At 33.7% G+C, this 17,237-nt stretch overlaps 1 protein-coding gene across 7 annotated transcripts in view; it reads left to right on the top strand.

The window, feature by feature from the left end:
* RAD18 (RAD18 E3 ubiquitin protein ligase) overlaps nucleotides 1-17,237 on the top strand; it is a 103,872-nt gene that overhangs the window by 49,642 nt on the left and 36,993 nt on the right. For 5 of the 7 annotated variants that reach the window (XM_081071953.1, XM_081071951.1, XM_081071950.1 and 2 more), the window contains 2 exons: nucleotides 6,437-6,571; nucleotides 11,067-11,241. In XM_081071953.1, the coding sequence (XP_080928079.1) occupies nucleotides 6,437-6,571; nucleotides 11,067-11,241 (310 nt within the window). Of the gene's footprint in view, nucleotides 1-6,436; nucleotides 6,572-11,066; nucleotides 11,242-16,129; nucleotides 16,156-17,237 lie in introns of all 7 variants that reach the window. The other 2 variants (XR_013994868.1, XM_081071952.1) reach the window with 1 other exon arrangement.

The following is a 17,237-nucleotide window of genomic DNA, read 5'->3' as shown; positions in this document are numbered from 1 at the left end:
AGGCTGGAAGTCCAAAATCAAGCTGTCAGCAGGGTTGGTTTCTTCTGAGGGCTGTGAGGAAAGGATTTGTTTCAGGCTTCTCTCTTTGCCTCTTTACTTGTTCCAGGTCTCTATCCTTGGCTTCTCCCTGTGTCTCTTCACATTATCTTCTCTCTCTGTATGTCTGCATCCCTTTTATAAATATACCAGTCATATTGGATCAGGGCTCACCCTAACGACCTCACTGTAACTTGCTTCAACCTCTTTATAACCCTGTCTCCAAGTAAGGTCCCATTCTGAGGTGTGGGACGTTAGTACTTCAACATAGGAAATTTGGGGAGACACCATTCAACCCATAAGAATATTTAACAGTATTTTCTTCCTATATGAAACTAAGATCTGCAGTGGAGCAAATGTTTCTCTCTTGCTCACTGCCTTATCTCCAGGGTCTTGAACATAGTTAGGTCTCAATACATTTTTGACCAAGTGAATGAATAGGTGAAGATGGGAGAGTCACCATAGTTTTTATCAGAGCCTATCAAGCCTATAAAAAATAAGCTAAGAGAAAAACAAATATTTTTCTACATCTCTCACTATTCTATTTTACTTTACTTTTGAGAAGAAGTATATTAGTTCTGTCTTCCAAACTAAGGTGTCAACCATGCTTCAGCTACCTCCTGTCTTCGGACTTGTGCAGACTTTTCTTCTGCTCATTTGTGCTCTGTCACTTTCTAAAAGAAAAGACAGGAAGGGAGAGAAAAAATCACAATTGTTGAATATATATTCTGTGCCAGGAGTTCCACAAATGTTATTGTGGTAGTCCTCACAGCAACTCTATGAAGCGAGTATTGTCCTGTTTCATAGTGAGAGAAACTGAGACTTAGAAACATTGGATACATTGCCCATATAGCTAAGTAAAAAAGCAGAGCTGCAAATTAAACCCAGGTTTACCAAGTACCCGATGCTAAGCCTTTTGCAGTATACCATGCTTTGAATCTGAATGGGTAACTTGTATGTTGGGAACTTCTTTTTTGAGGGGTAAGCTTTAGTTTCAGATTTTAGTGCTTTAAAAAAAGCATAATTTCACGAATGGGCTACTTTGGTAGTTTTGTGATATCTTTGTTTTTAAACAGTCTTTTTGGATAGATTTATACAGTCAGAAGTTCCTCTTTCAGTAAAGGAAAGAAACATATAAATATAGCTCATAGGTTAAATTTGGCCCTTGGGCTCTTATTTGCTGACCCTTCTTTAGACTAATGGCTGTTCTAATTTTCCCTAATAAAAAGATTTTTTGAAACTATTTTTTAGAGCACTTTTAGGTTCATAGCAAAATTGAGTGGAAAATACTGAGAGTTCCTATTTCTCCCCTGATCCCACACGTGCACAGTCTCTCCCACTGTCAACATCCCCCACTAGGGTGGATGTAAGTTTTCAGATTGTCTTCTTGCACTTAGTAATATGCATTTAAAGTTCCTCTGTGTCTTTTCATTGCTTGATAGCTCATTTCTTTTTAGCCTTGAATAATAGTCCATTTTCTGGATGTAACACAGTTCATTTATCAGTTTACTTACTGAAGGACACCTTGGTTGTTTCTTTTGGACATTATGAAAAAAGCTGCTATAAACACTGATGTGCAGATTTTTGTGTGGATGTAAGTTTTCAACTTATTTGGGTAAATGCTAAGAAGTGTGATTGCTGAATCATAAGGTATCTTTAGTTTTGTAAGAAATTATCTTCCAAAGTATCTGTACCATTTTGCATTACCACCAGCAGTGAGCAAGCATTCCTATTGCTCCACATTCTCACCAGCATTTGGTGGTGTCAGTATTTTGGATTTTTGCCATTCTAATTGGTATGTAATGGTATCTTGTTGTTTTAATGTGCAAAATTATCTAATGACATACGAAGTTGAGCATCTTTTCATGTGCTTATTTGCCATGTGTATATCTTCTTTGGTGAAGTGTCTGTTCAGATCTTTTACCCTATTTTTAATTGGCTTGTTCATTTTTTAATTGACTTTTAAAAGTTTTTTGTATATTTTAGTTAACAGTCCTTTATCAGGTATATCTTTTGCAAATATTTTCTCCTAGTCTGTGGCTTGTCTTCTTATTCTCTTGATAATCTGCCTTAATAAAATTTGAAAGCAAGCCTTGAAATGATTTAGTTGATTTCAAATAGCCTGATAGCTTCAGTGCTGTTTAAGGATAGAACAAAATCTAGCAAACAAGAATACAAAATTAACAGTATTTAGTATCCTGTTGAAATTACCAGGAAATCAAAGAAGCAGAAAAATAAGATCCGTAGAAAGGAGAAAAATCAATTAATAGAATCAGACCCTGGATTGACAGAGATGATGAAACAGACAAAAATGTTCAAACAGCATTTACAAATATGCTCTATATATCAAGAAGGAAGAATAAAGTGGGGTCCTGCTGAGGTGAGAAGTGAATGGTATAAAAAAGACTCAAATGAAATTCTTTTTATGACAAACATACCTGAATTGAAAAATACACTGGATGAGGTAAAAACACATTAGGGTATTTATATAATATATAAATGAAAATACATCATATCAGTGTGGGATGCAGCTCAAGCAGTGCTTAAAGGGAAATATGTAACATTAAATACTTATGTTAGAAAAGAGAAGAGGTTTTAAATTAGTCATCTATGCTTTCATTCTTAAGAAACTAGAAAAAGAAGAGTAAATTCCACTCAAAATAAGCAGAAGGAAGGTAATATTAAAGAGCAGAAATCAATGAAATTGAAGACAGAAAAATAATTGAGAAAATCTATGAAACCAAAAGCTGGCTCTTTGTAAAGAGCAATAAAATTGATAAACCTTAAACAAGCCTGATCAGGACAAAAAGAGAGAAAATACAAATTATCAATATCAGGAATAAAAGAGGGGAACTCACAGTATTAAGTATCCTACTGATATTAAAAGAATAATAAGAGAATATTATGAATAACTTGATGCCAATAAATTTTAGAACACACATGAAATGAAAGACACAAATTACTAAAAGACATAAATTACTAAAAAGACACAAATTCCTTGAAAGATACAAATTACTAAACCTTACTCAAGAAGAAATAGATAAGTTGAATAGCTGTGTATCTTTTAAATAAATTGAATTTTCATTCTCAGGGGGAAAACTCCAGGTACAAATGGCCTCACTGGTGAATTCTATAAAACACATAAGGAAGGAAAAATACCAATTCTACATAAATTCTATAGGATTGAAAAGGAATACTTTTCACATAGAGGCCAAAGTTTCTATGAAACTAAAAACCAGACAAAGACAGTGTCATAAAACTTCTGACCAATATTCCTCATGCAAATAGATATAAAAATCCCTAACAAAATTTTAGTGAATTGAATCCAGCCATACATAGAAAGGGTAATACATCATAACCAAGTGGGATTTATCTTAAGAATACCAGATTAGTTTAATGTTAGAAAAATAATCAATAAAATTCACTGTGTTAACAGACTAACACCGATTTTGTTAAGTAGATGCAGAATAAGCATTTGACAAAATGGAATACCCACTAATAATAAAAATTCACTAAACTAGAATTTCTTCAATCTGATAAAGTATATCTATGAAAAACCTACAACTAACATATTTAAAGTGAAATATTGAATGTTTTTCTTCTGATTTTGAAAAAGGTAGAGATGTTTATTGCTACCACTTTTATTCATTGTATTGTATAGGTCCTAGCCAGTGTGATAAGGCAAGAAAGAGAAATAACATACAGATTTGAAAGGAATAAATAAAATTACAAATCTTAAAAAATATGAGCTGGTTGAATGTAGGCTTATTTAGCAACTCCCGCAACTACCTGAGCCACTTAAAACTATTAAGAGGTAAATTCAAGGCATCTAACCAGCAGAACTGAGATTTTTAAACTCTAAAGTACTCCTTGCCAGTCAGACTCCTAAAATGAGGTAAAGAGGTGAGTGAGAACAGGTTTATTAGTCATAATCTCTTGGCATTGTTCTTTTCCTCCTTTTTTTATTAAAATACAGTCGACACACAATATTACCGTGTTTCCCCGAAAATAAGACCTAGCCAGACCATCAACTCTAATGCGTCTTTTGAAGCAAAAATTAATACTAGTCCCGGTATTATATTGTTATGTTATATTAATTATATTTATTATATATTATATTAGGTCTTATAGTAAAATAAGACCGGGTCTTATATTAATTTTTGCTCCAAAAGACACATTAGAGCTGATGGTCCGGCTAGGTCTTATTTTTGGGGAAATATGGTAATTAATTTCAGGTGTACAACCTAGTGATGTGACATTTATATATCTGAATAAGAAATTGTTCATTTTTTGAGCAGGAATTATTGGACTTTTTGGGCCAAAGCCAGAGCAGTGGCTGCCCTTTACTTTTTGGTTTCCAGCCTTGGTGTGGGAGTAATTAGGTTTGAAAAAGAAAATCTCTTAAACCTGGGATTTTATTACTTCAGAAGATAAAGTCACTAAGCTTCTTTCACTCTTAATGAGATTACTTTAGCAGATTTCTTGTGTAATTCTTTTTTTTTTTTTAATTTTTTTTAAAACTTTTTTTATTAGTTTCAGGTGCACAAAACAATGTAATAGTCAGACATTTATCATTTACCCCCCATCCATTACCCCTCTGACATTGCACACAGCCATTACATTTCCACTGTCTCTATTCCTAATGATATACTCCTCTTCTTGTAAATATAAATATATATATAATATATATTATATATATTATATATACATTATATATGTACATATAAATTGTAGTTGACATTCATTATTGTTCAGCTTCAGCTTCAGGTGTACAGTGCAGTGATCAGGCCCATGTGTAATTCTTAAATCCACAATCCGTGCATACACAATGGCATGGCTTTATACTAGGAAACTGTCTAGACCAGGTCTAACTAAATTACGGAGACCCCTTGGCGCTTTGTTACCCTTGCCTAACAAGCTATTACAATGGTTTTAGCTCACTGATTCTGGGGAGCTGAAGGAGTACAAAGTAATTATGCTCAAATGCATGGAGTTAAATAGGACTTGAAAGAAATCCCCTAGCTTGTGTATGAGATAGGATCTCACCTGTTTCTAAAGAGCTTTTTCCAGTAATCTTTATGGTCAGTTTATATTTCTTTTGCTGAAATTTTAACCAGTCTCGTGTTTAAAATTTACCAGACATTTTACAACTTAACACATTTGTTTCACTGGGAGTTTTCATACATGTACCATACACATAAATATATTGAAATTAGGAGCAGTCTCTCCCTGATGTCCAAAGAACAGTCACATTTATTGATCAGGAATATTGAAATGAATGTGCAAATGGAGACAAAACTGGCTTCTTCCACAGTGGGGAAGGGAAGTCAGTTGAAACGTCACCAGCCAGGATTTTGCTTGTCTCAACAAGAGTTATTTTCCACTGTAATCAGTTATCTACAATTTGCAGAGGTGTAACACAGCCCAAAGGCAGTAAATGACTGGAATCCTGAAAGGGTTGCCCGACAAAGTGCATAGTTTTCACTTGAAGTACAAATTTGTCCCTATACATAGTTATTCTTAGTATTGTGCTGTGGGTAAAATGTGGGTTACTGTATGGTAACAGTCTCAAAGCTTTGTTTTAAGCATTTGCAGTATGATTCTTTCTAAAATGGATTTTTACAGAATCTGTGACATCATTTTGAACCAGGGCTTCAGTGTTTAAGGTTGCTAGATAAGAGAATGCAACCTCAGCTGTTTGCCCATGGTTCAGAATCTCAAATAGATGTTCTCAAGTCATGCTCTAATGACTGGCTACTCTTTGTTGACTAAATTAACATACATTGCTAATTGTGACATAGAGGTCAGGCTTAAATTATTTTCAGAGCCTGGAAAGTCGTAGTAAATTCAGATTGGTGTGATTTTAACATCCTAAGATGAGGTGGATTGGTGGTAGAGGTACGGTCTTAGATTGTTAAAGGGATTCTGAGGGGAAACAGACAAGAAATGTGAAGCAAAAGGGAGAATTGAAGTGGATATTCTTTGTTTTTATAATCCAACTTGCCTAGAGGCTTCTGCTTTTATGTATTTAATTACTATTCTTCATCTTAGTATTCTTTTATGTCTTGGAAGTTAGAATGGTGTCTCTTGGATATATTTAAGAAAGCAGAATCTTTCATGCTCTATCAAAAGCCTTTCTAGAGTATGAGGTTTGGGAAGAAATGTACAGTAGCAAACTAGGAATGCCATGTTTCCATGTTCGTTTCTGAGGAAGGGAGAAGATAAAAAGTAATGGCTTCGATAATCTCCTAGCCCCTGTGCTTGTCAATTTTTAAGTTTATTGCCAGTGATTCCCAAGGTACTATTCATGAGCAAGCATGTACACTTTTGATATGAAGTTTGTCATCGACTTATAACTTTTATAGTCCTTGCTTTACTGAGACTGTCTCTTGAATTTCAGGTAAAAAGCATCAGAATGAATTTCAGCTTCTGGTGGATCAGGCCAAGAAAGGACACAATAAAACTGTTGAAATGTCAAAAAGAAAAGTAAGACAAGAAGATGAATCTACAGAAAAACTATTATCTGTATGCATGGGTAAGAGACTTGAATTAAAAACAATGTTGAATTTCACTATTTTAGTATAAAAAGAAAATTCAACGAAATTTACGTGGGACTTATTAGATATTTGAAATGGTAAAAAGTAGTTTTAGAGATAGAGCAGTTGTTGAATGTAAACTAGGTTTATAACTCTGGGAAAAATGATTGGGAGAATGTCCTGAAGACACTTTCTGAACTCTGTCTTCCTTTCAGTTAATGATAAATCAGAAGTTACTTTGTTGTGTAAGCTTGGAGGATGTTTTCTAGGATTTATTGCTGCAGATTCTTAGCTATCCTACAAAGAGAGTACATTATTTTTGTTATAGGTCACTGGTATTCATTTTGGACAAAATGTTCTGCTAAAAATCTAAAACTAACATATTTGGTATGCCAATACATGGCACATTCCTTAATTTTGACCCATTTTAAAATTTGAGATTAATATTATAGTTCTATTGCTAGGGCTTTGGAACAGTAAACAAAACAATCATAATGGAAGAAAGTGTACAAGAAAATTCCTTATTATTTTTTTCTTTATTGTGGTAAAATATGTATAACACAGGATTCATTATTTTAACTTTTCATGAATGTACAGTTCAGTAGTGTTAGATAGATTCACAGAGTTGTATAACCATCCCCATCATCTACACCCAAAACTTTTTCATCATCTCCAGTGAAAACTGTGTACCCATTAAGTAATAACTCTCTTTCCTAGCCCCCTCGCTCCTCATAATCCCTATTCTATTTTCTGTATCTATGAATTTGCTTATTCTACATACTTCATATAGGTGGAATCGTATATTTGTCCTATGTTATTAAGTTGGTGCAAAAGTAATTGCGGTTTAAAAGGTTAAAAATAATTGCAAAAACTTCCTAATAACCAACCTAATATCTTATTTCATTGTACATGATATTTTCAAGTTCTTCAAGTTATAGCATATATCAAAATTTCATTACTTTTTATGGCTCAATAATATTCTTTTGTATGTATAGACCATATTTTATTTATCCATTCATCTGTAATGGGTTATTTTTACCTTTTGGCTATTGTGAATAGCGCTGCTATAAACATTGGTTTTCAAATATCTGTTCAAGTCTCTACTTTCTATTTCTTTTTGGATATATATACCTAGGAGTGAAATTTCTGCTTCATTTGGTAAGTCTATATTTACATATAGAAAAACCACCACACTATTTTCCGTAGTGGCTGCACCATTTTACATGGCCACCAGCAATGCTTGAAAAATCCAAATTTTCTATATTTTTGCCAACACTTGTTGTTTTTACTATAGCCATTGTAGTAGGTATGAAGTAGTATTTCATTTTGGTTTTGATTTACATTTTTCTAATGCCTCATGATGTTGAGCATCTTTTCTATGGTTACTGGCCTTTTGTTGGTCTTCTTTGGAGAAATGTTAAAATCCTTTATCCATTTTTTAAAATTGTTTTTTTGTTGTTGTTCTTGAGTTTTAGGAGTTCTTTATATATTCTGGATATTAATCCCTTATTATATATATGATTTGCAAATGTTTGTCGGCATTTTCTGGGTAGTTTTTTTTGCTTTTCTTGATAGTATCTTTTAATGCACATTGGTGCTTAAATTTGATGAAATCCAATTTATCGATTTTTTTCTTTTATTGTCTTTGCTTGTAGTGTTATATCAATGAAGCTGTTGCCAAATCAATGTCATGATTTTTCTTTATGTTTTTTCCTAAGAGTTTTGTAGTTTTAGCTCTTATATCTAGGTCTTTTATTCATTTTGAGTTAATTTTTGTATATGGTATAAGGTAAGGGTCCAATTTCATTCTTTTGGAGGTACATAATCCAGTTTTCTGAGCACCATTTGTTAAAAAGTCTGTCCTTTCCCCATTGAATGCTCAGGCATCCTTGTTGAAAATCAATTGATCATATATGGGAGGGTTTATTTCTGTACTCTCTGTTCTATTCTATTGCCTATATGTCTGTCATTATGCTGTTTTAATGACATTTTAATTATTATAGCTTCGTAATAAATTTTGAAGTTGGGAAGTATGAGTCCTCCAACTTTATTCTTCCTTTTTCAAGATTATTTTGCCTATTTGTGTCCCTTGAGATTCCATGTGAATTTTAGGATGGATTTTTCTGTAAAGATGCCATTGGTATTGCATTGAATTTATAGATTGCTTTGGTTAGTTTTGACATCTTAACAATATTAAGTCTTCCAATTATGAACAAAGGATGTCTTTCATTTAATGTGTATCTTTAATTTCTTTTATCAATGTTTTGTATTTTGCAGCATTCAAGTCTCTTACCTCCTTGGTTAGATTTATTCCTAAGTATTTTATTCTTTCAGATGTTATTGTATTCTTTATTTTTTTCGTAAATTCTCCTGGTGTCATTTAGTAGGTTGCTGCCTGAGTATATACCTCATGGTCTTTGTGATAACCTTGAATTTGTACATGCATTTGTTCAAGGATATTCCTAGAAAGTAGTTTAGCTCCTGAGAAAACCTGGCTTAATATCTCGGATTAGGAGAACATTTTGTTTATTGGTTGAATCTCTCTTAAAAGTGATTGATTGCATGTACTCAGAGGTTATGTGTTATGTATATATGCACATAAATATTGCTGTCTTTGGATGAGTGCTGCTGGTAGATTGCTGTGCATAAATGTACGTGTCTGGGAAAGGTGGGCAATGTGAGAGAGAGGAAGCCAGACTGGCACAGACTGAAAAGTTGGGCTTTGTACGGCATCATACAAATGTATATATGTGTAATTTTTGCTCTTTAGAATAAACTTGCTCATTGAAGTGCCAATATGAGTGAACAAGACGCATATTCTCTCAAGTAAAACCTTCATTGATTTTATTGCGTGTCGTTGGGGAGGTTTGATGTTCGAGCCTCATATTTTGGTGTTCTATTACAATGAGATCCTCTTCTGAGATCTGTGGAGAGATATGAAGGATAACTGACTTTCAGTGCCCATAAATTGAATAATATTTGTCCCCAAGAGGGAATTTATCTGGTAGAAGATTATGTAAGGGGAAGAAGTAAGAAAAGATTGTAAATCAGGTGCAAAAATAAGAGTTTTAATATGAAAGGCTCCTGTTCCCTGGTTTGCCAAGGACTGCATTCTCCTGACCAGGTGAGTAATAGAGTTACCTGGACTTACTTACCTGGGTGAGTGATTCTTCTTAACATGATCCTGGATGTCTGAGACTAGAGCCTTCTTTTCTTTTTTTTTTTTTTTTTAAGGAGAGTGTATCTCACAGTGGCCCATGTGGGGATTGAACCGGCAACCTTGGTGTTATTAGCACCACGCTCTAACCAACTGAGCTAATGGCCACCCCACAAGATCCTTCTTTTATCCTTTTCCCAAATAAACACTAGAGGGTACAGTTTTGTTGATGATTACGTTTATCGAAAGCCAGATAACATCAGGAGCTTATTTTAGAAATTGTACTCTTGTGATGTATGCTGTTCTCTAGTATAACAAAAACTTACAATTATTTCTGGAAAAATCCTGGCTATATGGACTTTGAAAGCTTTTTTTCAAAGAATTTGTCTTCTTTTTCCATAAATTTTCTCTTTATAACACAACCGTGACAACTCTTTTTAGTGTCCTTTGTTAACGTCACTTGCCTCTGTAAGCACCCTGCATGAATGAAAGCTCTGCTTCTCTATGAGAAACTCATGAAAAGGGGCTCTATACGATCAGCACTCGTGGCTTGCATGTTAAGTGTAGTACTCAGTTTCTGAATCTAAAAGACAGCACAATTGCAATCCGAGTCCAGTCCTGAAACTAACTGTGAAGGAGAGTCCTGGGCACTGAAGAATCTTTTACAGATACTATTTTTTGCATTCATATTTGCAGATATTTGGTCGTACTTGCATGTCATATTCTTGGAAACCTTGTGCCTGCATGGATCCAGCTTTCTTGGGCCTTTATCTGCAATAAGAGATCTCTCATAATTGAAAATATGACAAGGAATGCATAGAAATGTGACATGTATTGGATCAAACGGAAATATTGGTTACGTCTGATTAGTTTTCCTTTTTCATAGTGAATATTTGATCCTATGTGACAGGTTTAGAAAAATGTCCAGATTCACTACCATATAGTAATCAGTGACAAAAATTGCGATTCTTTTATTAATTGAAACTTTAATCCGCTTTGTTACGCTTCTTATGTTTATCAGTGTTCTCTGACCTGTGAATATACAGGAGTTCTTTAGTAATACTGTAAATAGAAGCCTCATTAGCATTACAAGATTCTCCCTACTCCTGGTTTTTTTGTTTTTAAAGGAAATTTTGTTTTTAAATTAGTTAATTTGGAAATACAATATAATTAGATGACATCATTGCAGTGTTGATTCTGATTCTCACTGTCAATCAGTGTTACATAAACTTCAATTTACTAAGTACAAGTAGCAATATTAAATGTTGTGGAAATAATAAACATACAGAGGTTGTAGATTTAAAAAATATTTTTTTCATTTCTTTTTTTCTTTCTAGGACAGGAAGATAATCAAATGAAATTCTCAGAAATGCCCTCAGTAACATACCACTTCCCTCAATCAAAGCTGGGCTCTCCAGGAAAATTGGAACCCGATAGACCTGATGATTCTTCTAGTTGTACTGAGAGTCAAGAAGAAGCTCTTTCTTCACCAGAATCAGCTTCATGCAATAGGTGAGAAACTTGTAGTAGTGGATTATTTTAAATTTCTAGTTCCTGTGCACACTAAGCTAGATAGGCACAAATAATTAGAAAATAACTTTGGGGCATGGTGCAGTTCCTCAGTTTTCTTCCATTACGTCTCCTTTTGCTGCTTGGTAACTTGCACAGTGATAGCAAGGCAAGATGTGGGAGAGTATGTGCAGCAATCATAGGGTGGATTTGTTTTCTACTCTGTAGCCTTTAAATAGATATTTTTCCTGGAGTTGGAAAAGAGAGCATGATAGGCCCTCTTTTGTCAATGAATTTTTTGTCAAGATAATGAGCGAAGGAGATAAAAACAACTGCACTAGAAAATAGTGATCACCAAAAAGACAGGGCATAGGTGAGTTAAACAAAAAAACAAAAATTTATTTGAGCAAGTAGAATCGATGGGAAAACTTTAAAACGAGAGATTTGGAGGTGAATCATTTTCCAAATGATTTTTTAAAAGATATTTTAAAAAGATGTATTATTAGAGGACACAGTTTTTTGATATATAGTCATGATATATATACCATTTTATGTTGGCATTTCACTTTGTATCATAAATATTACCCATGTTTCTACCTCGTCTTTATAACCTGTGTGTTTGTGTGTGTGTGTGTGTGTGTGTGTGTGTGTATGCAGTGTTCCCTTATGTTTCTGTACGACAATTGACCAAACTCTTCAATTTCTGTTGGATATCTACATTTTCCCCAGTGTTCTACTTACATGCCTAAAGCTGTGGTAAAGCTCTCCTTACATAATCTTTGATCAATTTGTTCAATATTTAAAAATTGTTAACGGTGCTCTAGAACGATAGGTTATGTCTAATTTGGATCATGAAATTAAGAAGAAGGAGCATACTCAGAGACCCTCTGCTTTCCTAGAGTTCCAGTTTCAATTTACTCAGAATCAAGTATTAGGAAGGGAAAATCTCACCTCACTCCTAATGTTTCCAAGGTCAAAAACATTGTATCTCAAGTTGGGGAAGGGAAAAACACACGGTATCCTGAGTTTTCTCCCAGTGTGGTACTACTGCACAGTTATTCTAGATAAGACCATTCTTGCAAGTTCAGTGGCTAGTATTTATTTTTAAACACAAGTCTTAATAGGAATGCAGGGTAAAAATGGAGGAACACCAGAGTCCAGGGGAGTAAGAGTTAGTTTTTAACCACAGCCACAGGATGCCTGAATGTTTCAGAATACCAGGGTGAAACAGGACATTTTTATGAACTTGGAGTAAGAATGGAGGAAAGTGAAAGGGGAAAAACATGGCAGCCAGTGTATTTATCTGGTGGTAAGAGTATGGGAAATAGGATGAGTTTCTAGGTGGTCTTGGCCTCAGACTTATTGGCATCACTGAACTGTGAGAGGATTATTAAACCATTAAAATTCAAAAGATGTTATGTTCTTACATTTTATTTCACATTTTAATTAGTTATGCATGTGTATGTCTAGATGCACATACCCACACCCACACGTATACACCCATGACCAGTTGCCAATTATTAACAGCTTTATTGAGTTATAATTTGCATACCATACAATTCAGTCATTTAAGTATACAATTCAGTGGTTTTTAGTATGTTTACAAAATTGTACAACCATCACCACAATTTTAGAACATTTTTGTCATACCTATTAACAGTCACTCCTCCTTTTGTCCCAGCTCAGCCAGTCGCTGGCAACGACTAGTCTGCTTTCTGTCTCTATAGATTTGCCTATTCTGGACATTTCACATAAATTAATCATATAATAGGTGGTCTTTCGTAACTGGCTTCTTTCACTTAGCATAATGTTTTCAAGGTTCATCGATGTTGTATTGTGTTTCAGTACTCTATTCCTTTTTATTGTGGCATAATATTCCATTGTATGGGTATATATTTTATTCATTTATTAGTTGATGGACATGTGGGTTTCTAATTGCAATTTTAACAAGGAAAAAAATCACTAAGTTTGCTCGTACACTTTGGAAGCTTAGCTTTAGAGACCACATGTAAGGATTTGCCTGGCTTGCCTTGAGAAAGTGGGCAGGCAGTGTCTATTATTACTCATATCTCAAGTATGAATACGGGTTAGACACATCATAAATATTAAATATGCTAATCTTAAAATTTTAATTTTATTTGCGTTCTTTTTTATACGCCCCTTTTCATTTTCCTGTCCTTTTGTCAGTCTAAGATTTTTGAGTTTAAATGGTATAGTCTCTTCCTTGTATATGACCTAGAAACTAGGCTAAAGGGACAGTGGGGATGAAGTGAGCCTTAACTAGTATTTGGTTTGATACCAGGACAGACCACTTGCAAATGATTTAAGAGTATACTGTCGGGGAGTAAATATACAGTGGGAAGCAGCTATGGTGTAGTCGGCTTACGGCTGAATGGCTTCGGGTCAGGATCTGCTTGGTGATTTGGGATTCAGTCTTTTGAAGTCTGTTTTCATATCTATAAAAAGCATATGAAATATATCAGATCTGGGAAGATAAAATGAGATAATAGTTGTGAGAGTCTTTGATAAATATATGAGTATTGGTCTACTTTTATAAAAACCAAATCAATTAAGTTTTCTTCAGTTATGCTGCCAAACTTGTGACTGACTCTATGGTTGAACACTTCAAAAATGCTTGTACAGCCCTCAATTCCTTCATTTTAATTCTTAAGCTATATCGTAGAGTAAATCCCACAATTTATCTTTTTTTTCCTACTTTCTTTGCTAAAGAAAGTTGTGAGCCTGGGCTGATTAGTTCCATTCAAAATTCATTTAATTTGGCCTCAGCTGGGTGCTTGCCATACTGAGGCACAGTCTTCTAATTTACTCCCTGTTACATTTCCCATGGCACCTATTCCAAACCAGTTGCCTGTCTCTCTTTTCTCACTTTCAGTGGACTCTTTGTCGCGCAGTTCACCAAGGCCCGCTAATCCACCTGTCTCCAGGTCTTTCTTTCCATCTTATGGTTTCTTATAATTTCTGACCTCTTCTTTTCTGTTAATTGTAAGAGACAGACATTTCTAAAGACTCTTCTTTCCTGTCAGTGATGAGATAAGGACATATTGTTTCTTAAAACCAATTCATCCACCTCCTCCAAGCCATTGCTGCGTCAATCATAATCATGCCTTGCATTTGCTCTTGGTTGGCCCCTTTCTTTCAGCCTGTCCTCTGGTCTCTGTCTTCTCTTATTCTTGTCATTAAGCAGGAAGTAATTTCGACTTCCTCTGTGAACTTCATAGCAGTTTACTAAATCAAGGTAGTATTCACCATTGGATGACTGACTGCAATTCCAAATTTTCTTACAAAGCAAAATAATTTGTAGGAAGATACCCATGAGTATCTGAAGATGCATTACATTTTGTTAATGAACTGTGCACAGCATGGCCTATTTATTACATGATCAACTGAAGCAGGAGAGATGGCCAAATCCCTTAGAATAGATGGAAAAATTTCAAAGTAATAGCATCATGTCTGACTTTCTTCTTGCAAGGGACTTTTATTAGGGTGTCACACATCAATTTGTCAGACACTTCTGACTGTCTTTGAACAGAAGTTGCTTATCTTCCAGTCACATGCGATGTGATCAAGGAAAGAAAATTATGAGTTCAGTTTGCAGAATGGGTGTCAGTGGCTTAGATGAAATTTCTGGAGGTAATAGTTGAACACTTTTGAGAAATGCTGTATCTTTGGTGCTCTCGGTGGTATAGCCTATGACTTTGTGAAGAAGAACTAAGACATTATAGGCTGAGTCAAAAAATGATGAAGAGTTGGGCCCTGAATATGAAGACATTTTAGGAATACTTTAATCAATTTATTTCAGTTCTTTTTTTATATATGTACAACAGGGGTGTACATTTTTTATATATGTACAACCTATATCTATATACATTTAAAAGAGCTTTCTGGATGTGTAAAAATTCTGAGAAAAAAGAAAGTATTATAGTTAAATTGACCTCAATTTTCTCTCTCTTTGTGACGTAAAATAATGGTTCATTTTGTCATTATTGCTGTTTTAGATTTTTGAAATGCAGTATCTGAATATGAATAATGTCCCTGACTTACTTCAAACATAATTTCATCCCCCAGTTAAAAACTCATAAAGTATAATACTAGTTGTTACTAACCTGACAGAAGGCTGTCACAAAGCATAGCGATCCATTGGTTAGTGCCAGTGTTAATTTAGTGATTCTAAAACCTAAATAGTCTAAAGAGATACCCACTTGATTAGGGTAATTAACGCAGTAGAAATCAGAAAGAGAATTCAAAGTGAAAAGGAACCTATCACAACCAAATGCTTTTGGTAGAATTAGCATATCAGAGATAAGTGGTCTTTATATGGTCCAACATTTATTTTCCATAATATTTAGGCATCTGACAGAAGAGATGGGGCACTACACTTAGTGACTTTTTTGAGATCTTTTCCAACTCTAAAATTCTATAATCCTGTTATTTTGACAAGTGTAATGGTTGGTAAATTATCTGTGTTTTTTTACCACTTGTCCATTGCAGATCATGAATCAACCTTCTAAAATTATATTTATTCCTTGTATATTGAAGTATTTCTATCTTTATACCTTTTGTTTTTTATAAAACTTTTTATCATTTTTTCTTTTTATGGTTGTTTGTTAGTTTCACTGTAAAGCCCTAAATTTTTAAAAATACTTCTAAATTTAGATGTTATACATGTTTATTGTGAAAATTAGGAAATTTTGGTAAACAAAACGTAATAAATTTTATAATTATATCAGCCAGAAATAACTTTGTGTTAATACTTTCATATGCACATTCTTCTATATATAGAAATGTGTATGGATAGGTAGATGAACATTTTTTAAACAGAAGAGTCAAATTATTTTATCATTTTTTTACGCTTTTTTTCTCTTTTTAACAGAAAAGTCATGCTGTTTTAGATCTAACGTGAGTATAGATATATTTTTTTTTAATTCATGCAGTCATGCTGTAATATAGCTATTACCATTATATTGTGGAAGAAAGATGTTGTTTTTCTTTGGGTTAGAGCAGTATTCAAACTTACATAATATGGCAGACTGACAGCTAAGAATAATCTTATTTTAAGATCCAATAGGTATATCCAATTCAAATTATTATTAGGATGAAACTGCATTGTTTCTAACTTGATTCTTAATTCTTAAGTACTTCTTTAAGAATAGGAATTGGAATTTTATATTGATTTCTCGCTTGCCAACCTGAAAACAGATGATAAATTGATACAAATTTTAGATTTTTATATCACTTCTTGCTAGATGATTTCCAGGAGTTCAAAACTTGTCCAAATTTTTGTAAATTAACTTATTGTTCTTCTTAATTCAGAAGAGAGAGCTTTTGTTCCCTGAGTTTTGGCAAGGAGAAAAACTTCATTTTTCTTGCGTGCTAAGTTAAAAGATGCTTTTTTTTACGACTCTAGATAGGAAGCTTTATCTCCACGCAGAGATGAATCATAGTCATGCTTTTCTTTGGAAGAACCTTTAGGTCATTATTTTAAAAAAATATTTGTGCACTTTAGTTTTAGACAAAAGAAGTTAAAAAGAGGCATTGTTTTTTGGTATAACTAGAGAAGTTTGAATAATATCTATATCTATAGATTTGTAGTTACTATATCAATATTCAGTTTCCTGATTTTGATAATTTTATCATGGTCATTTAAATGAATGAGTGTGTTTGTTCTTAAAAAATGCACAATGAAGGGTTAAAGGGGCATGATGGCTGCACCTTACAATGGTTAAAAAAAGAAAACGTATGTGAGTATACACACACGTACATATACATATTCATATACAAATACACACAGTGATAAAAACAAATATGACAATATGATAACAATTGGAAAATCTGGTGGAATGGTGTATGAGTCATTTTTGTAGGTTTGACATTATTAAGATTAAAAATGTATTCAAAAGACTTGTCTATAATTAAAGGAGTTTGTTTATACTAGGAGATTTTCTAAAGGAAAGATTTATACGTTTGATTTATTGACCAAC

This window comes from Rhinolophus hipposideros (genome assembly GCF_964194185.1).
Source record: "Rhinolophus hipposideros genome assembly, chromosome: 14".
Classification (NCBI taxonomy): domain Eukaryota; kingdom Metazoa; phylum Chordata; class Mammalia; order Chiroptera; family Rhinolophidae; genus Rhinolophus; species Rhinolophus hipposideros.
This window is presented reverse-complemented; position numbering and strand designations above follow the sequence as displayed.